The 23,118-nt window shown below is 34.1% G+C and overlaps 1 protein-coding gene across 1 annotated transcript in view; it reads left to right on the top strand.

The window, feature by feature from the left end:
* The first annotated feature begins 1,161 nt into the window (after positions 1-1,161).
* LMTK2 (lemur tyrosine kinase 2) overlaps positions 1,162-23,118 on the top strand; it is a 91,980-nt gene continuing 70,023 nt past the window's right edge. Inside the window, exon 1 of the mRNA XM_031941722.1 lies at positions 1,162-1,529. Coding sequence (XP_031797582.1) covers positions 1,406-1,529 — 124 coding nt within the window. The 5' untranslated portion in view covers positions 1,162-1,405. The remainder of the gene's footprint in view (positions 1,530-23,118) is intronic.

Raw genomic sequence — 23,118 nt, 5'->3', positions numbered from 1 at the left:
TTGCTCTTTCCTTCTCTTGTTCATTTTACAGATGAGGAAACTGAAGCAAACAGGGTTAAGTGGCTTGCCCAGGGTCACACAGCTAGTAAGCGTCTGCAGCTGGATTTGAACCCATTAAGATGAATGGTCTTGTTTCCAAGCCCAGTACTATATATCTGTCTGTTTAGGATATAAGAGGTGCCTTAAAAATGCTTGTCAACTTGACTGAACTAAATTTGGTTTTGGATATTTGGTGATGGTGGGACATCCAATAGGAAGCTACAAGCACCCACCTGTATTTTTTCTCCTTAAGTTTTTATTGATATTTTCTGTTTCTTAGGTTACCATAGTTATATCCTGTCTTGGAGATGCCTTCTCGTTTCTCTTCACGAGATATTTGAGCTTCATAATTTTGTTACATTACTTTTTTGTGTGTGTTTCTTCTTTTCATTTACATTGTTGTAGTCACTGTATATATAGTTTATCTGGTTCTGTTTACTTCACTTTACATGTTGCATCATTTCAAATACATCTTTCCACGCTTGCATTCATCATAACATTATTTCCCACACTACTGCAGTATTCCATTATATTTATGTATCACAAGGGGTACAGTTATTCCTTAATTAATTTGCTTTCGATTTTTAGCTATCACAGGGAACGCTGTTCTTTTCATTTTATTTGATAACACCTTTGGAGTTTACATTACAAACATTACATTGTAGGGATTTTCTTTTAACGGTGACTTAGGGGGTAGATGCATCCCAGATTCCTACTCAGGTACTTTCCCCGCACCTCTCCGCCTGCAGGGGGCACTATAAGAGCTCCCTCCTCTCCTCATTCCCACCCTCTTTTCAGCTGCAGAAGGATCATCGCTCCTCACCTCTCCTCCCGCAGCCGCTAAGGAGGTGGGCGGGGGCTCCAGGAGAGACCGAATTGCTCCTCCATTCGCTTCCCAAGCCATCAATCCCGAGATTTCGCTCCCGCCTACGTCACGTGACGCAGCCCATCATGGCGGCGGTGGCGCTGGCGGCGGCGTTGCTGCTGCTGGAGCTCCGCTCTCCGGACAGCGACTGCTGAAAGGCCGGCGGCAGCGGCGGAGGCGGTGGGAACCGCAACCGCAGTATAGACCGACAGACACTACTACACGGGAGGGAAAGATGCTGTTTCCGGGGCTGGAGCGGCGGGGGCGGACCAGGAGCCGGGCCGGGATTTGGGAGCAGCGATTTGTCTTCAGGAGCCGGCGCGGGCGCCGCTGAGGCAGCCGAGGGAGGGGGGTAAGGGAGAGCGAAAAGGAGGGAACGGCCGAGGGGTCTGCACGCAGAGCGGCCGCAGGCCCAGGGAGCCGGGAACCAAAGCCGGCCGCAGAGACTTCGCCGCCGCCGCCGCCGCCGCCGCCGCAGTCTCCGCTTGCTGCGCGGGGGAGATGCCGCGGCCGCTGGGCGCCCTCCGGCCGCCGCCTCCTCGGCCGCTGCCCCAGCTGCTGCTGCTCTTGCTCCTGCTGCCGCTGCCGGGCGTCCGGCCCGCGCCACTTCCGCAAACAGGTGCAGGTGAGAGATGGGGACACCGAGGTGGGGTTCCCGAGGGGGCCGGCGTGGCGGGGGCCGTGCAGGGAGGCGGGAAGGATGGGTGGGGAGGGGCGTTTGTCTGGGAGAAGCAAAAAAAAAAGCCATTGGCTTTATAGAGGGGAAATCAGGGTGCCACTTGCGAGATTTTGTTAGGGTAAAAGGGAGCGGAGAGACGAGCTGGAGCCAGCCCGACCTCTCCGGGCGTTGCAGGGAAGGAGGATGGGAGAGGGGGCAACTACTGAGGGGAGGGAGAGAGACCTCCAAGAAATGAACCTTTGGTTGGGGTGTATTTGCTTCGGGGAGACTTGGGAGCTTCGCTGACCTGGTGAGAGAAAGGAAGTTAGGTTAGGAAGGTGAAAAGGATATGGCGAAAGGAGAACTAAGCCAGCCTTGTCCCACTGTTGCTCTCTGTAAGCAACTGCAGTATTAGCTCTGTACCTGTTGTACGTGGGCTCAGAGCCTGCATCTCTCTCCGCAAGGCAATTTAGCTTCTGTGGGTTCGGAGCCTTCATCTGTGTACGGCGTTTGAGCTTCCCTTTTCCACTGTCATCTTCCTGCGTGTTGTGGGGTTCTCAGTTCTTGTAGCAGGAACAATTTCCTAAATCCTTTTCATACTGCATTGTAGGTGATTAGGGGGAGCGTTAGTTCTGTAGTTTCTTGAAATTTAATTGTTTTCAATATAAATACACGCGTTTAGGTTTTTCTTTTGTCTTTTTTATTTCCAACAAAATGAATCCATGAAGATGATAGTTTTGAACCTCCATCTGTAAATTATTTTTGTTGAAGTCATGTGACCAGGGTAAGCTGCTTTGTATAGTTATTAGGAATCTGGTCTAAAGATGATTTATTTTCTTAGCAATGACTTTTTTTTTTTTCCATTTTTCCTTTTCCTCCATAATCTACGTTTGGCACACACCCCCCCAAAATCAAAGTATTTTGTATTTAGGTCCCCCTCTTTTTTTTTTTTTTTATAACAAATCTACACTAATTTGCCATTGCTTCCTGTTGGAAACGGGAGGGACCAATGTTAACTATTTAGGGAAATTCTTGTACTTTATCTTTACCAAGGGTCAAATTCTTTGAAGGAGAAAAACTGGAAAGTGAGAAATCTTTGTAGAATTAGTATCATTTATCATATTGAAGATTAATTTGTATATGTATATACACACAGAGACATATATTCTCAAGAAATTTAGGAGAAAAATTCACGTTATTTTGAATATCATTGAATTTTACTCAATCATTTACCAAAGGAGTCTTTTAATTGAGTCTTTCTTTAATGAACTGGGTAATTTGTGCTAATTATAAAAATGGAGATGTGGACTTGTGATTTCATTAGAATAGGAAAGTTGCCAGATGAGGAAATTCTTCTATCAATAATATGTCAATATATATTAATGTTATATATCAATATTTTTGCAATTGAAGAATTACCTAGAACAGTGGTTCTTAAAGTATGGTCCACAGAATACCGGGGGTCTCAGAAGTCCTTTCAGGGGATATCTACAACTTCAAAATTAGTTTTTATTTCTAAATGACAAATTTCTATAAATATAATCCATATTTAAAAAACTCTTTGGACAGACAGATCATCAATAATTTTTAATAGTATAAAGGGATATTGGGAACAAAAGTTGAGAGCTGATGGCCTAAGAGCAATGAGACTTGCCCAGGAGACAGACAGTAATTGTCTTAGAAGGAATTTGAATCCAACTCTTCCTGGCTCTAAGGCCAGCTATCTATCCATTACACTTTATCTTCCTAAAACAATTATCTTTATAAGATAAAACCTTTTTTTCCCTTCATCTAATTGATAAAAACAAAGGTGAATTTTTATTTAACTCTGAGCAGATTGATACAACATCTTCCAAAGCCTGAAAAGAAAATGAAAAAAGTACATATAAAAAAGTAATTTGAAGTTATTTCAACAAATATTTAAGTTTCTGCTATATTCAAGGTACCATAATGGACTAGAGGTAATTTTTTTTTTTTTAAATAACAGTCAACCTACCAGAATCTTCTCAATTCTCAGGATTTTTGGGATCTTGTTTTTTAAAGCCTTAAAACAAATTTTCTGAATTAACAAAAATGATGTCTATTCAATGAATGCTAAATCTCAACCCTTTAAAAGACTTGTAAATTCAAAAGGATGCTTACATATAAAACTTAAAATGAAACATCAGCTTCTCCCTGAATGATAAAACAAAGCAACTTCTAAGGTTCTAGATTCTTATACTAAAAATTAAGCAATAAATTTAAATATTGAATATATATTTGTAGCTGATGTCAACTTTTGCAAAATAAAGTTTTCTCAGTAGATGTTCATCTTGTGACATATTGAATTATCTTAATTAAAGGGTTTCAATAGATGAGTGACAAATTTAAATGACAAGTTGTCTAGATAAAATTCTGAGGAAATGACAGACTCAAAATGTAAATTATATTGTCTTATGTAGCTTACACAGACTAGATATTAGAGTATAAAGATCCTGAATAAATGTTTGTTGGATTGGACTGATAATTGAGATGTTCAAAACTGAATCAGTTAGGCCAAGAAGAAGAATTTGAAGAAAACTTTGTACTAGTCCTGACAAGTATATTTTTTATTTCTCACTAGGTAAGGCAGACTAACCAATGAATTTGTACACTTGATAAGAGCCATTGAACATTACAAACAATGATAAATGCCATCTTTTTTATTACATAGGTCAATCAGCAAACATTCATTCCCTACTATGTGTCAGTCAGAACCTAGTCAGCGGTGCTAGGTTCTGGCTTTACAAAAACAAAAATGAAAATTTTTCTACCCAAGGATATGATAAGGAGATAACATGAAGAGATAACTTGTGCAAATATTTATTCAATAAACATACAGTAATTTAAAGGGGAAGTCAGCCTCCAGGGGTGGAGGAAGAACTGGGAGAGGCTTTATCTAAAAGGATTGGTCTAATCTTTGAAGGAAATTAAGATTCTAAGGGGAAGGAATACATTTTATGCATGAAAGTGAAGAGGGAATCTAATTCAGCTTTGTGAGGGGAATAGCCTGTTAAAAAGTCAGGGAATCATGAAATTGGAAATTATATCTTTATCTAGACTGTATACAGACTTCATTATTGCTTTTCTTTTCCTTTTGCTCTTCTTGGGAGAGGAAAAAAAAAGTAGCATAGCTTTTTTTTTTTTTTTTTTTTTTTTTTTTTTTTTTTTTTTTTTTTTTTTTTTTTTTTTTTTTTTTTTTTTACACATATAGTAATTATAGATCTATTAGGTTATCATCTGGGCTAGGTAAAACTTCTCATTATTTATTTTTATCATTTGTTATTATCCCTTTATGTAAAAAAAGATGTGGTACAGAAGTCAATTGAAACAAGTAAAAAAAAAAAAAACAAGTTTTAGAATTTGCTTTGAATTTCAAATTGTCTTCAACTTATCCCCCTTTGTAAATGACAGAATAAGTGTGGATAAGTGAAAGTCAAGCTTGATTTTATCTGATTTTTTTTTTTTTTAATTGCTGTTTAAGTTATTCAACGACAATGTTTCTGTATGGTTGTAATAAATATGTGGGTTGGGCCTGAAGGAGTATGCTTCATAAATCTTTCTTGGTTCTCCTTTTAGTTCTCCCTTGTAGTCGATGATCTGGAGACCTTTTTTTCCTTCCTGCTAATCCTTATTTCTGGCAGATCTAGCATTTTCAAGCAATCTCATCCCCAGAGTCTTTAGGGAAAAAGGTTTTAAAAAAAAAGGGGGGGCGATCGTTCTTTTCATGACAATTGTAAAGTTAAGATTCTGTGTGTTTTTTTTTTTTTTTCCTGGACCTCAGTTTTCATTAGATTTACCTTCTCTTAGAAAGTATTTCTCTGCCAATGCAGATTTCTTTTCTCTATAAATGTGGATTTCTTTTTTACATCTGTACAATTCTCAGGCCTCTTATAAAGTGGAAAGGCTTTAAATTGTTTTGAAAAATTGAGCACTTTCCTATTTGGGAATCCTATATTTTCCTATATAATTTCCTCCTATAAGTACACAGTATCTTAGTGATATTAGGGCAGTAGTTAGGCAAGGAAACCTACTTCTATTGTTCTGTGGGATATTAGGTCACAGAGTACAGAAGAAGCTTTCAGCAGTTCTAGATAAAAGACTATACTGAAGTTTCAATGAAGCCATTGGGAATCAGCTGCTGATTAAACTTGAGTATGTGAAACTGGGACTCCAGAGTTAGACTAAACAGACTTGTAACTTGCAGAATGCTTTTAAATTAAGGGGAGAATTTAGTGGAAATGCAAGTTTAGACATTGATTTTAATAGCTTCAAATTATTTTTATCACAATTTCCATGGAAATGAGTTTTTTCATTTTGTTAGTGATAGTCTTTGTATGATTTAGTTATAGTGACTATTGTAACTACTTTTAGTATAATGGATAAGAAAATATAGAAAGCTCAGTTCAGATAATGTGTAACTCATCTACATATATACATCAAGCCCTTTAAGTTTTGCCCATATTACTAATGTTGAATATCCAATTGTTTTTGTTGTTGGTTTTTTTTTTTTTTTTTTTTTTTTAATTAAAAGTCCTTAGATCATTACAGTTTTATGGATAGTGTAACAGGTAATTGTTGTGGAGGACATTGCGAGTAAGTGAAAAAAAGAAGTAAATTTTCTCTGGATTATATTCAGAATTCTGAAACAGTTGGTAATGAATCTTCAAAATAAGGCTGTAAAAATTTAGTTATACAAGAAAATGCATATAGTCCATATTGTGTCTCATACTCAGTGAGAAGAGAATGTTTATGAAGGAAGACTTGTGCTGAAATCTGGCCTTAGACACTTGCTAGTTTCAGGACCTGGGCAAGTCACTTAAAAGTTTGCTTCAATTTCCTTATCTGTAAAAAGGAGACAATAATAGTATTAATCTCAGAAGGTTGTTGTAAGGATCAAATAAAATATTTGTACAGCGGAATACCTAGCACATAGTGGTGAGAGTGGCTAAGTGCTAAGTGGTGAGAGTGGCATTTATAAATTCCCATCTATCATATCCAGTTCTTGTTAATAATACTCAAATGTATGTTTTCAAAGAAGAAAATGCCTTATTTCAGCTAAGAGAATCACTTCTAGAAAGGTACCAGGGAAGATTTAGAATTTTTTGCCTTATTAAATTTTGATTACACAGAAAACTTTCTATAATATGTTGACAAAAGAAGATCATTCATGTCTAGCATACAGATATTCTGGAGTAATTCTCAAAATAATTTTGGGCATTGTTAATTTAAAGCAGAATAAGAAGTTATTTGAGCTTTTGAGGAGGGATTGTATAAATTCATGCTGTTTTATGGAATATTTTTGAGGGATAAGTTTCAGTTACAGTAGCTCTTATAAGCAAAAAAATATATAAAATGAATGAAGTTCTATCTAAATTGAGTGGATTAGAGGATAATTACATTATATTTTTAGAATAAAGCATCTCTGGAAGCTGAATAGTTAAATGAACATTGAGAAGAGATGTTATCTGTCTGTGGAAAGAGAACAAAGAAATTCAAACTCTTAAATAGTGTGATTTCCACATGGGGAATGGTTGTTATTGACTTGTTTTTTTTATGACCATACTTCCTAGCTGCCTGCATATCTGTTTTTTATACAACTTGGCTGAATATCTCATTCATGAGGGGGAAAACTATTAAATAGGGAAAGTTAGACAAAAATCCATGTTTTGAAATGTCCAAACTGCAAATTACAAAACACTGCTTATGAATTCCATTGTTAATCTGTCCTTGAACCTTTTTTGGTGACACTCTAAAAGCAAGCTAAGAAAATATGATGAATCAGGTATATTGAAGTAAAATAATTAGATAACATTTTAAAATTGCAGTCAGTGACTAATTTGGAATCATGCCCCGGCATTGCAGTTGTAGCCATACCAACAGACACATTTGGTGACACAACTTTAATGGTTTAGACAGTAGTGGAGAGAGATTCTATTTTTCATTCAGAATTAATATTTGATCTTAAAACATGGAAGAAATGAAGACTGTTATCATGCAGCGTAGGTACCTAAAACTCATGGTAGATGTTCTCTCTCTCGGTTCCCATTTGTGTTATCTTTTCCCATGGCTGCATCATTTGCAGCAGTCTAGCCATTAGTAATCTTTCTGTACTCCCTATCCAGAGTCTCTTCCCCTTTTCAATTTAACTTATATGTTGCTCCCAGATTAATTTACCTAAAATTCTGTTCTTTACATTTGACCTTCTCTGCTCTAAAAACTTCAGTGATTTCCCATTGCCTACAGAACAAAATATAAAAGCTTTAATCTAACATTCAGGGTTTATTCGTACCCTGGGATCCCCCCTAAGGTATCCGACTCATTTCATACCAATTTCCTACTATAGTGGATCTCAAACTTTTTGAGAATTTTTGTTTGTGGGTTATACTATTGGCATTTACCATGTTGGAAATGAAATTTTCTTCATGCTATTAGGAAAATAGTTTTGACCTTATAGAACTTCAAAAAGTTGTTTAGGGATTTCTGTGGACCACACTTTGAGAATCACTGCCCTATAGTAGTCCTTCACTCTCACTAAATCAGACAACTCATTTTTTGCAAATCAGATTAATCAGACAGTCTTATCTCATGGAATAGTCTCTCTATCTTTGTCACTCCACTTTCACTAACCCTCCTTGATCTGTGGTACTTGGATCTACTCTAATATTTCTCCATTCCATTCCTTAGGTATTTAGTTTGTGTTGCCTTAAACTATTATATTTGTGTATTTGTTGTATGTATGCTTCCTTTTTCTTTTGCTATACTTCAAGACCCTTGAAGGATAAGGACCCTATTGTCTACAAATTTTTATTTATTGTCAAATATCCATATACTAATTAAACATTGGAAATAGACAAATAAGGATCATTGACACAGTTTGTGTCCTGCTGGAAGGATATAGCATAGGTATAGAGAAGTAAATAAATGCAAGGCAGTTTAAAGAGGAAGATAGCACTGATATCCTGGGAGAAGTCGTTTCTGGGAAGTTCAGGGAAGACTTCAAAAAAGAAGACATTGCTGAGCCTTAAAGTGCTATCATTGAATTTAGATAATGACAGTAATTTCTGAGATTTGCAGAGTCGTTTATATATACTACCTCATTTGCAGTTCACAATAAACCTGTTATTAACCCCAAATAAAAACTCAAGATTTTATGGCCATTTTCCCCATGAGGATGCCAAGCGTCACAAAATTTAAGCGACTTTCCCATGGTTGCATAGTTAGTGTCAGAAGCAGGTCTTTCTAATTCCAAATCTAGCACCTGTGTACCAAAATTCTAAACAGGTAGAGATTAGGGGGAAGGATATATTACAAACACAGAGGAATAGTTTTTGTGAAGAAAGTGGAAATAATAGATTTAGGAAATAGTAAACTGGTTTAGATAGAATATAGAGTTCATAAAAAGGATATAAAGTGAAATAAGTCTCAGAAGGGAGATTGGAGCCAAACTGTAGAGATTTTTAAATACTAAGCTAAGGATGGCTTTTGACATTTGTTCCAACTCTCTGGATGCCATGAGTTTTATTTTCTTTTATAGACAATAAGGAACCACTAAGATTTTTTAATATAGGAATAGCATTGTCAGACCTGAGCCTTAGGAAACTAATTTTGGCAGCTGAATGATAATTGGAGAGGGGGGAGAATTTGGAAGCAAAGAAATCAGTTAGAGAATATCACAAATGAGCAACAATGAGGGCTTAATTGAGGGTATTGACCCTATAAATTGAGAAAAGAGAATAGATGTAAGAGATATGTTTGGATTTAAATATGTGATAGGTGTCAACTTTTTAAATATGGGTGATAAGGGAGAAGGAAAGGTCAAAATTACTCAAGTTAAACATAAAGTTGTTGCTACAGAACTTGAGTTTGGGAGATACTAAGAAGTATGTATAATATAGAATTACTCTATGAGGCAAGGAGAGACACTTTATAGTTACTTTTTTTTTTCTTTCTTTATTAAAGCTTTTTATTTTTCAAAACATGTGTGAACATGCTATTATATTATTCTTCATGCTATTATGAAAATAGTTTTGACCTCATAGAACTCCAAAAAGTTACTTAGGGATTTCTGTGGACCACACTTTGAGAATCACTGCCCTATGGGTGCCTTTCACTCTCACCAAATCAGACAACTCATTTTTCGCAAAACAGATACATCAGGCATAGTCTTATCTCATGGAATAGTCTCTCTATCCTTAAGTCACTCCACTTGCCCTGTAAAACCTTGTGTTCCAGTTTTTCCCCCCTTTTCCCCACCCTTCCCCTAGATTATAAGTAGTCCAATATATGTTAAACATGGTAGAAATATATGAATACATATTTATACATATGTATTCTTGCTGCACAAGCGAAATCAAATTAAACCAGAAAAAAAAAAGAGAATCAAAATAAAATGCAAACAAACAATAAAAAGTGAGAATGCTATGTTGTGAAACACACTCAGTTACCCACAGTCCTCTCTCTGGGTGTAGACAGCTCTTTGCATCACTGAACAATTGGAACTTGCCTGAATCATCTCATTGTGGAAGAGAGCCATGTCCATCAAAATTGATCATTGTATAATCTTTTTATTGCCGTATACAATGATCTCCTGGTTCTGCTCATTTCACTCAGTATCAGTTCATGTAAGTCTCTCCAAGCCTCTCAAATCATCCTGCTTATCATTTCTTACAGAACAATAATATTCCATAACATTCATATACCACAATTTATTCAGCCATTCTCCAATTAATGGGCATCCATTTAGTTTCCAGTTTCTTGTCACTTCAAAAAGGACTGCCACAAACATTTCTGTACATGTGGGTCCTTCTTTAAGACTTTGGGATATAATCCCAGTAGAAACACTGCTGGGTCAAAGGGTATGCACAGTTTGATAACTGGGCATAGTTCCAAATTGCTCTCTAGAATGGTTGGATTTGTTCACAGTTGCACCAACAATGTATCGGTGTCCCAGTTTTCCCATATCCCTTCCAACATTCTCATTTATCTTTTCCTGTCATCTTAGCCAATCTGAGAAATGTATAGTAGTATTATGATTACTTTTTATAAATGCATATAAATGTGCAAAGAATCACCATTTTTGTTTATGTATAAACATTCACTTAACATAGTTGGTACTTTAAATAGGAAATCCTTAGGTAACTGAATCACTTCAATAGTGACATTCTTGCCATAAATGAAGACAGAAAACAAAAAGAAGTTGTAGCTAAATGGAAAATTAATGGGTTTTTGGATTTCATTGAGAGGCTTAGCTTTAACTGCCCTAGTAAGACTATACTTGTATTAGTGTTGAGGGCACTATAGTTTAGTTAAGCAAAGAATTTCCAGATTAGGGCAAACAAGTTGGTGAAGGGCCTTTATCTATGGGGTCTTTGTTATATGAAAGTCACTGTAAGAATTAGAGATATTTAGCTTGGACAGCAGAAGACTGGGGAGGGGAAGAGAACAACTAGGAGCAATGGGTAAAAATCGGGAAGGGGCACATTCAGGTATGATGTCAGGAAAAATTTACTAATGATTAGATCTACATCACAATGGAATGTGTTGCCTCAGGATTTACTAGATTGCCCCTTCTTGGAAGTCTTCTGCAGAGGCTGGATGACAGGTTCTTGTTCAGGTATGCTATAATGGAATTCCCTTTGTATACAAGTTGGTTCTCTGATGTCTTTTAATTCTAAAATTCTTCAGGACTGTTAAGAATGGTTCACAAGTAGCATGAAAAGGCGAACAAAGAAGTTGACAGTTTTTGTTTTTATCTTTCTTTTTAATTTGTTTTATTTTTAATTTATGGAATAAAACATTTTGATATAATAAAAAAGATGATTACACATAAAACTGTCATTCTATTATGTACAACTAGCTGTTTTTTTTTTGTTTTGTTTTTTTTATCATAAAGTTATTGTGGAAAATTGCTCCTTCCTCCTCCCTTTTTCTTCCTTCGTCACACCCTGGTCTAGCAAATGCTACATAAAGAATACAATTTTATTAGACATTTGGTCACTTCATATTATTGTCTTTGATCATTTTCAGACCACCATGAAGATAATTGTAACTTATATATCCTAATATCTATTGTAGATTATGCAGTGATAGAGACAATTTATGAAGAATTCAGATCCTTTAAATTAAAACAATGTTTAATATTTGGTGACTTCAGTGCAAAGAAAGCTATTAGTGAAGAATGGTGAAAACTTTTGATAAATGTTTGGGAATAAGAAACATAAAAGGCCAGGGAAATCCCCCCTCCCCATATAAATGGGGTGCCTGTGTATTACAGATAATTTCCTTCAGGAGAAGAATTAGGGCATTGTGAACACCAAGTAATATCACAAGAAATGAAATTGGTAATATTTAAATGAATTTGAAAAAACTAGTTACAGATATGGGAGTCATTTCCAAATCAATTATCTTCATACAACTAGTTAGACTATCAAATTTTTTAGAGCAAAAATCAAATCAGTACTGAATTATTAAGAAAAATTAGAAAATCTAAAATGTCATTAAACCATTCCAGCTTTTATGAAGTTGAAAATGGAATAGACAAAAAAATAGAGTAAAATAATTTCCTAAAGATGTAACTATTTTCCTAACACATAATTCAGTCATCACAGTGATGAGAACAAAAGAGCTTAAAAACTGCCTTACTCAGCAGATAATAATCTCTGCCAAGCAAATAAATGTGGCAGCTGAGGACAACACAAGTCTAGAAAGTAAGCTCATATGGAAAACTCTTATGATGAATTATGGTAGACCATAAATAGTATCGTGTGAGAAAAGACTGAAAAGTAATGTAAGAAAAAACAATTTTATAGAAAAGCGTGGCAGTATGAGACCCAGTTAATCCCTGATCATTCTGAAGACATTTAGGGATGAAACTATTTTACTATATCAAACAGGCAAAAATGGTAAAGATTTCCTACTTTTCAAACATTTTTAGACCATGTTACCTGCATTCTGGCCATCTTTCTCATTTTCATTTCACTAGATTAGGAACTCTGCCCATGGGACCCTAGGTTCTAGATGTTTACATTTTTTCTTGTCTACAACCTAACGTCATGACTTCCCAAAATGTGCCTTCTCCATGTATTGTCTTCTCTTTTTAGAATGTACGTAACATGAGGAAAGAGATTTTTCTTGCTTATATCTCTAGCCCTAGTTTTTTTTTTTTTTTTAATTAATTAATTTATTGTTAAATAACTTTTTATTGCCAGAACCCATGCCAGGGTAATTTTTTACAACATTATCCCTTGCACTCACTACTGTTCGGATTTTTCCCCTCCTTCCCTCCACCCCCTCCCCCAGATGGCAAGCAGTCCTATACATGTTAAAGAGGTTACAGTATATCTTAGATACAATATTTGTGTGCAGAACTGAACAGTTCTCTTGTTGCTCAGGGAGAATTGAATTCAGAAGGTATAAATAACCCAGGAGGAAAAACAAAAATGCAAGCAGTTTATATTCATTTCCTAGTGTTCTTTCTTTGGGTATAGCTGCTTCTGTCCATCCTTGACCAATTGAAACTGAGCTAGATCTTCTCTTTATCGAAGAAATCCACTTCCATCAGAATACATCCTCATACAGTATCGTTGTTGAGGTATATAATGATATCCTGGTTCTGCTCATTTCACTAAGCATCAGTTCATGTAAGTCTCTCCAAGCCTCTCTGTATTCATCCTGCTGGTCATTTCTTACAGAACAATAATATTGCATAACATTCATATACCACAATTTACTCAACCATTCTCCAATTGATGGACATCCATTCATTTTCCAGTTTCTAGCCACTACAAACAGGGCTGCCACAAACATTTTGGCACATACAGGTCCCTTTCCCTTCTTTAGTATTTCTTTGGGGTATAAGCCCAGTAGTAGCACTGCTGGATCAAAGGGTATGCACAATTTGATAACTTTTTGGGCATAGTTCCAAAATTGCTCATTGATGGGAGAATAACTTGTCATGATAATAAACAAATGGTATGACTATGAATAAAAGAATGAATGAATGATTATTATGAATTATATTAATGAATGTATTAGTGCTTACTAGATGCTAGGCATTGTGTTAAAAACTAGGGCTAGAATTCTGGAGAGCAATTTTGGAACTATGCCCAATATATATGAAAAATAATCCTAGTTTTTTTCTATTTATTATTTCTCTACTTTGCTACAGTTGTTTATGAATATTGTGTATGTTCAACATTCTTATATTACTAAATTTTAATGAATTACATACAATTAACTGGTTTGGATTTAAAATATAAAAGTACATTAACATTTGATAAAAAATACTAAGAATTCTTAACATTTTAATAGGTAATTTAGGACAATAAAACAGACTTTAGTTATATTTTAATAGAAAGGGAGTACTTTATCAGAATAATTACAACTTTGGGAATTGATTCTATGGAACTTTATCCTCCAAATTTGTCTTAATACAGTAGTAAAATGCAAACAGACCTGAAGGGAATTCAGCTTACTAGGCTAAAACTCCTAATTATAATAAATAAATGTTTTAAAATGTAATATAAGAGCAGCTCCATAAGTTCTACCTCAAACTTGTCAGAAATAGCAAAGTTAGCAAAAATGGAAAATAAAATATTGTAGGTGCTACAGGAAAACAGGTACGGTGATACACTATTGATGGAGCAATGCATTAGTTTAACCATTTTGAAAGACAATTTGCAACAATTTGTGCCCTCAAATTTATTAAATTGTACCTGCCCTTTTCTTAGTGATACTCCTACTAGGCTTATACCCCAAAAAGAATAAATTAAAGAAAAAAGAAAAGCATTTGCATGTTACAAAAGTATGTTTAGCAGTTCTTTGTAGTGGCAAAGAGATGCTCATCAGTTGGAATGACTGAATAAATTATGGTATGTCAATGTAATATAACATTATTGTACTGTAAGAAATGAAGAAATAGACAATTTCACAGAAATCTGGAAAAGTTTCTATAAACTGATGCAAAGTGAAGCAAAATGAGAACAATTTGTACTCTACCTCAACTGTAAATTTCTTTTCTCTACCATTTTCTTGAATGGGGTTTTCCTGGGGATTATTTTGGGTAACTATTATTTTTCAGTTATCTCAGTAACGTGTCCTGCTATTGTATTTTAATGATAGGTTTTTTTTTTTTTTTATTTAAAACTAGATTAAAATAAGAAAAATCAAAATGGAAAAAGAAAAGGAAAATAATAAAAAAAATTTGTCATGTGTCCAGCAGAACATCAGGGAGAATTAAAAATATGTAACATTAAATTTCAATTTCAAGAAAGCATATATAATAACATAAAGGAAATTATATATTCTTGACTGTCCATCTTTTCTTTGCTTCTTTGTAGGTTATTTTTTTGTTCTCTGCTATTCACATTTTACTTTATTCTTTTCCCCTTTTATCCCCCTTGCTTCCCTCAAGCAGGGTATAGTTTAATATAAATACATATATTTATATTAATAATATATAAATATATATTATATACATATATATTTATAACAATCTAATATAAATATAATAAAAATATACAGGGATATATTTTTATATACACACAGATACATATTCTCCAACCCAATACATATATATGTAAACACATACATATAGCTGCATGCATATATACATACATATTTTTACACATATGTAAACATGCATCTAAAACAATATTATTATGGCTGACATAATGTAGATTTCTTTCTTGATTGAATCTTTTAAGTTTAATTTTGAGATCAATAGTAGTAGCCCTACTTTTTTTTTCCTCTAATGGAAAAATTCTAATTCTAATGAATTCTACTCTTTGTTGAGTTGATTCTTGTAATATTTGTGTACATTTCTTATTTCCTATCCAATAATTTTAATTTTCTTAATTAAGTAGGACCCTGAACAATAACTGAAAGGCTACTTCCCTGAAAAATATCATTTGCCTATATTAAGAATCTGGGTTTAGGGCTGTTATACAATTAAAAACAATTAAGACAAGAATTGTGATCAATCTTGATTTCAGAGGCCTTACTAGTAGTAATACCTCGTGTCAGTTAGGTGATAAACTAATATGCAGAGTAAGATGTATTTTTGAATGCGACCAGTGTGGAAATTTTTTGACTTTGCTTATTAAAAGCATTATGTGTTTTATTCTTTGGAGAGACCAGGAACAGGTGGGAAGAAGAGAAAAGTTAATGCTATGGTATTCGGGATCAACAATTTTGAGTAGAAAAAGTAGCTATTTAAAAATAGGTAATAATTGTTTAACAATTGAGATTTAGTTTTTAAAAATTATGAAACAATATGATGTACTTATCTCCTTAAACTAGCTGGTCAGTTTACAAATTGTAAAGTATTTATAATACAGAGCTCCATTGAGAATGGTACTTTTGTTAAGTCAAACCTTTTTCAGCAGTGTTGATGAATATAGAGACCTATTTCAAGAATGAAAAATTGGAGCGTTCTTACAAATCTTTTTATGCTAATTTTAATACATTTTTTTCTAGTGCAGCTATTTACAAATCAGCATAATTTTACAACTATGGAGCTTCTTTTATTATTCAACAAGAAATAGTATCAGTAGCTTTAGATTTAAGAATAAGATATGTATTTGCAGATAGTTATTAAAGAGTTCACTGATAATTGGCATTACTGGTCTAAGAGGTTTCTAAGGTACTTTAAAGTCAGAATGGATTAATGAAATGCATTAAAAGACATGATTTCTAGGTTCCCTTCTCCAGTTAACTAGCCATTTGGCCATTGGTCAGTCATTTAATTTAAATTCCCTAAGCTTATTTCCAAATCTCCTTTGTAAAATGATCAGTTGGACCGAAATCCTTCAATTATAAGGATTGTGATACTAGAATCCTGATAGTACACTAAAAAATAAATAATATACCTGCCTTTGGTGATAAGAAATTTTTGTGATTAAGATAAATTACATGTAAATGTTTTCAACATTGACTTAATATAAGATTTTGAGTTACAGAATTTTCTTTCTTCCCTTCTTCCTCCACAAAGCTGCAAGCCATCTAAATTATATATGTACCGTCATATTAAACATATTTCCATATTAGTCATGTTGTGAAAGAATCAGAACAAAAGGGAAAAAACACAAGAAAGAAAAGATCAAAAAAAGTTTAATTAGTGTCCTTTGATCCACATTCAGTCCCCATAGTTCTCTCTCTGGGTATGGATGGCATTTTCTATCCCAAGTCTATTTTAGAATTATCTTCAGTCACTGCATGGCTGAGAAAAAATCATTACATAATTTTGCTGTTACAGTCTGCAGTATTCTGGTTCTGTTCACATTCAGCATCAGTTCATTTAAGTCTTTTCAGGTTTTTTGAAATCTGCTTGCCCAGCATTTCTTATAGAACAGTAGTAATTTTTATATTTATATATCACAATTTGTTAAGCCATCCCCCAGTGGATGGGCATCCCCCTCAATTTCCAGTTCTTTACCATCACAAAAAGAACTTCTATAAATATTTTGGTTTGTTTAAAAAAAAAAAAAAAGTTCCCTTTTTCATGATCTCTTTGAGATACAGATCTAGTAGTGGTGTTGTTGAATCAAAAAGTATGCACAATTTAATACCCTCAGGGGCATAGTTCCAAATTGCTTTCCAAAATGGTTGGATCGTTTTACAACTCTGCCAACAATGTTCCAATTTTCTCACATCTTCTCCAACATTTATCATTTTCCTTTTCTGTCATATTAACCTATCTGACAGGTGTGAGGTGGTATCTCAGAATTGTTTTAATTAGCATTTCTCTGATTAGTAAGTAATGAGTAGTAATGAGTAATGCTCATCATTTCTTATAATAGTATTTCATCACTTCATACTGCAACTTGTTCAACCATTCCCCAATTTATCGACATGTCTTCAATTTCCAATTCTTTGCCACCACAAAAAAGAGATTGTATAAATATTTTTATACATATAGGTCCCTTTCCTTTTTTCTTTGATCTTTGAGGTGTATCTAAGTATTAGAGGTTGCTGGGTCAAAAGGTATTGGTTTTATAGTCTTTTGGGCATAATTCTAAATTGCTTTCCAAAATGATTAGATCAAGTTCACAACTCCACCAAGAATTCATTAGTGTTTCAACATTTGTCATTTTCCTTTTGTCATAATTAGCCAATCTGCTAAGTGTGAGGGTGGTACCTCAGAGTTGTTCTAATTTGCATTTTTCTAACCAGTAGTGATTTAGAACATTTAAAAATGTTTGTGGATAGCTTCCAAAAACTATCTGTTTGTACCCTTTGACCATTTATCAATTGGAGAATGACTTGTATTCTTACAGATTTGACTCATGTTTGACAAATGGAGGTTTTATCAGAGAAACTTTAAAAAATTTCTTTCTTTCTAATCTTGGCTGCATTGGTTTTGTTTGTGCAAAACCTTTTTCAATTAATGTAATCAAAATGATCTGTTTTATATCTTGTAATGAATGCTCTCTGTCTCTTATTTGGCCATTAAAATCTTCCCTAAGAAAACTATTTTCAACTGTAGATTTCTTTGCGTACCTTTGTACGCAATGTACCTTATAGTACCATTCTCTGTAATGCTATTTCCTGGGGACTATTTTGGGCAAGTTTATTTTTCAGTGTCTTGGTAGCAATCAGTGTCCTGATGTTGCATTTTAATGATAGTCTCAAGTAAGAATAAAATGGGGCCCTGAACAGTAACTGAACAGCTACATTCTTGGAAAGTACCATTTGCTTATATTGATAGTCTTTCCTCAGAGCCAAATTGCCAGGTTGAAAAGGGAAGAGATTTAATTTAATTTCTCTTAAGAAGAACACAATTTTATTCTTTCTTTTTCTTTTCTTTTCTCTCTTTTTTGTATAAGAACCCAGGAGACATTAGTATTTGGGCAAAATAACATTTAAATAGAGGAGACCCTACATTTTCATGGACTCTAAATTAATTATGTAGAACACCTTAAAACTGGGTGCAAGACTAAAAGAATGTTTTTTTAGATATGATGTTATAAAATGAATTATCAGTATTCTTAAAAAACTAAATTTAATACAGATGCCTGTTTAAAAAAAAAAGCAATCTATCACATACAACTCATAATTTAATTCTCCTTTTCTATGCTAGCAAGGCCTAGGCATGTAGATGGTTACATTTACAAGCTCTTATAACTTAATTGAAATCTAGAGAACTGAGAGATTCTGCCCTCAAAAAAAAGAGGGGAAAGATTTTAAAAAAAATGTTTAAAGGAATAAGATAAAGGGAAGAATTCCTGAACCTTTGGTCTGTGAACTTTAAAAAAAATTTTTTTTTTTTAATATCTGTACTTCAATATAATTGGATTTCTTTGTAATCTTAAGTGTTTTATTCATTTTAAAACGTTCTAAGAAGGGGTTTACAAATTTCACCAAATTGTCAAAAGGATCTATGACATACAAAAACGGTTAATAAGAACTTCTGTTGTAAGGGAAGACTAAAGGAATTGGACTTTTTCAGTGTAGGGGGCTGAAAAATCTCTTAAAAGAGAATAGTGTTCTAAAAGAGAAAACTTATATACTGCAGAGTGAACTAAAATAAATTTAAGTTTAAATTATAATGGGAGAATTTAAGGGAAACAGGAAGAATTAGAGATTAAGAGACCAAAACAAGTTATGAAAGGAAATTTTGTAATCATAGACTGCTGAGAAGTATCATGGGATAGAAGAATAGAAAGAGTACTAAACTTAAACATGAGTTCAAATTCGGCCTCCTCCCATTGTTGGGCAATGAATTAAAGGTCATCTAATCCAAGACTCAGTTTCTTCATCTGCAAGTATTTACCTCATAGCATTGTTGTGAAGCATACATGAAATAATATTGAAATGCTTTATAAATCTTAAAAGGCAAGTGTGTTAGTTCTTATAATTTCTTCATATTTTTAAAAGAAAAGATAAATTCCTTTTGAAGATACTTAATCTAAGATCTGGAAAGCAAGGGAACATGAATGAGATGATCTGATCTCTACAGATCTTTTTTAGTCTTGATTCAATAAAATTGAGATTATGTGAGGTTATTATTAATATTAAACTGTCCTAGAAGTTTCCTTAATTTTTTATAGGCAGTATTTAGAGAAAATAAAATATTGGGTTTTTTGGAAAGCTTTCTTTAGTGACTTATTAAAATATATTTCTCAGTTTGAAAATTTAAGCAGTTACCTAACATAACCATATTTCTTAAACACTATGCAATAAAAGGAGCTCTAGTCTAGAGTGTCTAGATTCTAAGCTGCATTGAAATTACCAAATAATATGAAGTACTTTGAGTTACTAGCTTTGTTCCTTCCTTATTTGGCTCCTTCCTTTCTTTCTTCCCTCCTTCATTCTTTCCCTCTTTTCTTCCTTCCTCCATCATCCCTTCCTCTCTCTATCCCTTCCTCCCTCTCTTCCTTTCTCTTTCCCTGCCTTCCTCCCTCTCTCCCTCTCTTCCTCTCTCCCTACTTCCTTCTCTCCCTTCCTCCCTTCTTCCTTCCCTCCTTTCTCTCTCCCTCCCTCCCTCCCTTCTTCTTTTCCTTCCTTCCTTCCTTCCCTCCTTCCTTCCTTCCCTCCTTCCCTCCCTCCCTCCCTCCCCTTGTGTTAGAGCTACCAATGTACTCTTCCTTTAAGTTAATTTATATTGTTATAAATTTTCTGATGGGGCCAAAACTCAGACCTCTTATTGTATATACCCTTTAAACTAGCAATGCTATTAAGATGTCTATATTTCAGAGATTTTTTAAAAGGTAGAGGACACATATATTAAAATATTTATAGCAGTTTTTTTAAAGTAGTGATAAGGAATTGGAAATTGAGAGATCTCCATAAATTAAGAAATGACTGAACAAGTTGCGATATGTGATTATGATGGAATGCTATTGTACTATAAGAAATGATGAGTAGGATGTTCTCAGAAAAACCTGAGAACACCTGGATGAACTGATGCAAAGGGAAGTGAACAGAACCAGAGGAAGTGAACAGAACCAGAAGAACATTGTATGTAGTAACAGCAGTATTGTAACAATAATCAAGAATGAGGGATTTCGCTACTATGATAATAATTTGTCCAGTTTCAAAAGACTCATGATGAAAAATGTTCTCCACCTCCAGAAAGAAAACTGATAAATTCTTGAGTACAGATTGAAGCATATTTTTTTACTTTTATTCCCTCCTCCCCATTTTTTGAAACATGTCTCATAATGGAAATGTCTTGCATGACTTCCCATGTAAAAAGGGTATCGTATTGCTGAGCTTCTCATTGGGTGGGGGAAGGGCTGGAGGGAGTTGGAGGGAGTTTAAAATGAATTTTTTAAAAATCAAAGCTCTTTTTTTTGGGGGGGAGGTGTAGAAATTAATAGAAAGTGTCAAGAGAAATAAGCAACTTTACCTGAATCAAAAAGCCTTACTAACAGGCAGTGATCAAGTATACAAATTTCCTCTAATATTAGTAATTGGTGAGGTAGACAACCTTGAAAATTATCATTGCAGAGGTTGGACAACATTGCCCATAATTAGTGCAAGGTGCAGTTTTATTTCCCTAAGCTGTTAATGTTTAAGTTACGTGTCATTTCAGAATCTCTGACTCATCAGCTCTAACACCATTTACAGCATTCACAGTACTGCATGAACAAGTATATTTAGTGCTTTGTTTCCGTTGTCCCTGCCTTTCTAATATTAGAAACTACTGAGACTTGAAATTGCTTAACATTAACATTATAACAAATGTATTGTTACATTGAGGCATGGAAAAACATTTTAGTGAATTAAGATTCTGCATGCAGGAAACTCATGATAAATGTATTCATACTTTGTGGTTTAAAATATTTGTGATGTCATTTCAAACCTCATTCTGTCCCAAGTAATACTGACTTTTCTCCCTTCCCCCAACTCTATCTAGTCCAGAGCTGCTTTCAAAGGTATGCATGAAGAAGAAATGGATAGTCTATTGCCATATGCTAGTAAATGATGTAATTTTATTTTATCCCTTTAAAATTGTCTTTGCTAGGCCAGTTGGTACATTTACAAGACTTTAAACCTCAATCTTTCCCTATTCATCCTATTTTCTCCTCCAACCCTCTTTCAGTTTATTTTGCAATTTCAGGCCATATAGTCTCTGTTCACCACTCTTTATCCATTTAAACTTACAGATGAATTTCCTGCAGTGGAAAGAGGTAATAGAAAAGAAGACAAATAGAGATCTCTTCATAAAGGTTTCAGGAGTCCTCTTTGTTTATGTTTCCCATTATTTTTGTCCCTGAAGCCAACATGATGGCAAATGAAAGGGGCACAGGCAACATTATTAGCAAATTTCTCCATTTGTGATGATCCACTGAATGATCATGGTGAATATCTTATCTTAATAAACATTCACAATATTTAGATAGGAAAGAGATGTGAAATATTTTTATGAAATATTCTAGCATTGAAAGAATTTTGAACATTTATATGTGAAGAGAATGACATGTTCAAATATATATAATATAAAATCATTTTGTTATACTTACTTGAGACCTTCAAGTCTTAGCAAGGGACCATAGCAAAGGAACATAGGTACTCTGAATAGAGTTTGGTGTCTCAAAATCTGAATTCAAATATTTAGTTTGACACTTACTACCTGTGCTGACACTGGGCAAATTACTTAGTCTCTTTAGGACTCATTTTACTTAACCTAAAAAATGCTCTCACATTGAACTAAATAATGTCTAATGTCCCTTTTAGTTCTAAGTTGTTGACCCTTTGAATGCAGAAGAAATATAATATGCACCCTTCCACTCACACGTACCATCAGTGTCATGTTTGTATATTAAGGAAATACCTTGATAGTACTTTAGCAAACATGAATTTCAAAATAGTCAAACAAAAAAAGCATGAAATGTTTTATTAAATGTAGTGAATCTGAAAAATTCCCAATTTCTAAAAAGTGATAAAGGAGAGAACTGATCAAACACTCTGTGTGTGTGTGTGTGTGTGTGTGTGTGTGTATATGAAGTTTCTGACTAGTTCTGATTTTCTTCTACCACAGCCACTCTAACATTTGTGATTTTCCTTTTTTGTTAACTGTTGACAATCTGATGGATGTGATATGGAACAACCTTAGAGTTGTTTTAATTTGAATTTCTCTAATTACTAGTATAAATGTTTCTTCATATCCTTTGACCATTTATCGATTGGGGGATGACTCATTACTAAATTTGAATCCGTTTCCTAAGTTATGGTAATATGTAATTAATATGTATAATAATAAATATGTATGGTAATATGGCTTTATGGGAAAAAAAACTTATGGCATAATTTTTTCCATAATTCTCTGCTGTCCTGATATAGTTGCATTGGTTTTGTTTATGCAAAAACTTTTATTAAATGTTTATACCATCAAAACTATGCATTTTGTTTTTTGTTATCCTCTCTAATCCTTTGATTGTGGATATTTCACTACATGTTCTCCACCCAATCCTAATAGAAGTCCTTCTTTGTAAAAAAAAAAAAAAAAAAAAAAAAATGTAGTCAAGCAAAACAAGTCAGTACATTGGCTTTGTTTGAAAATATGTATCTCATTCAGCTCCCCTTGCCTATT

The sequence above is a fragment of the Sarcophilus harrisii genome, chromosome 1, assembly GCF_902635505.1.
Source record: "Sarcophilus harrisii chromosome 1, mSarHar1.11, whole genome shotgun sequence".
Taxonomy (NCBI): domain Eukaryota; kingdom Metazoa; phylum Chordata; class Mammalia; order Dasyuromorphia; family Dasyuridae; genus Sarcophilus; species Sarcophilus harrisii.
This window is presented reverse-complemented; position numbering and strand designations above follow the sequence as displayed.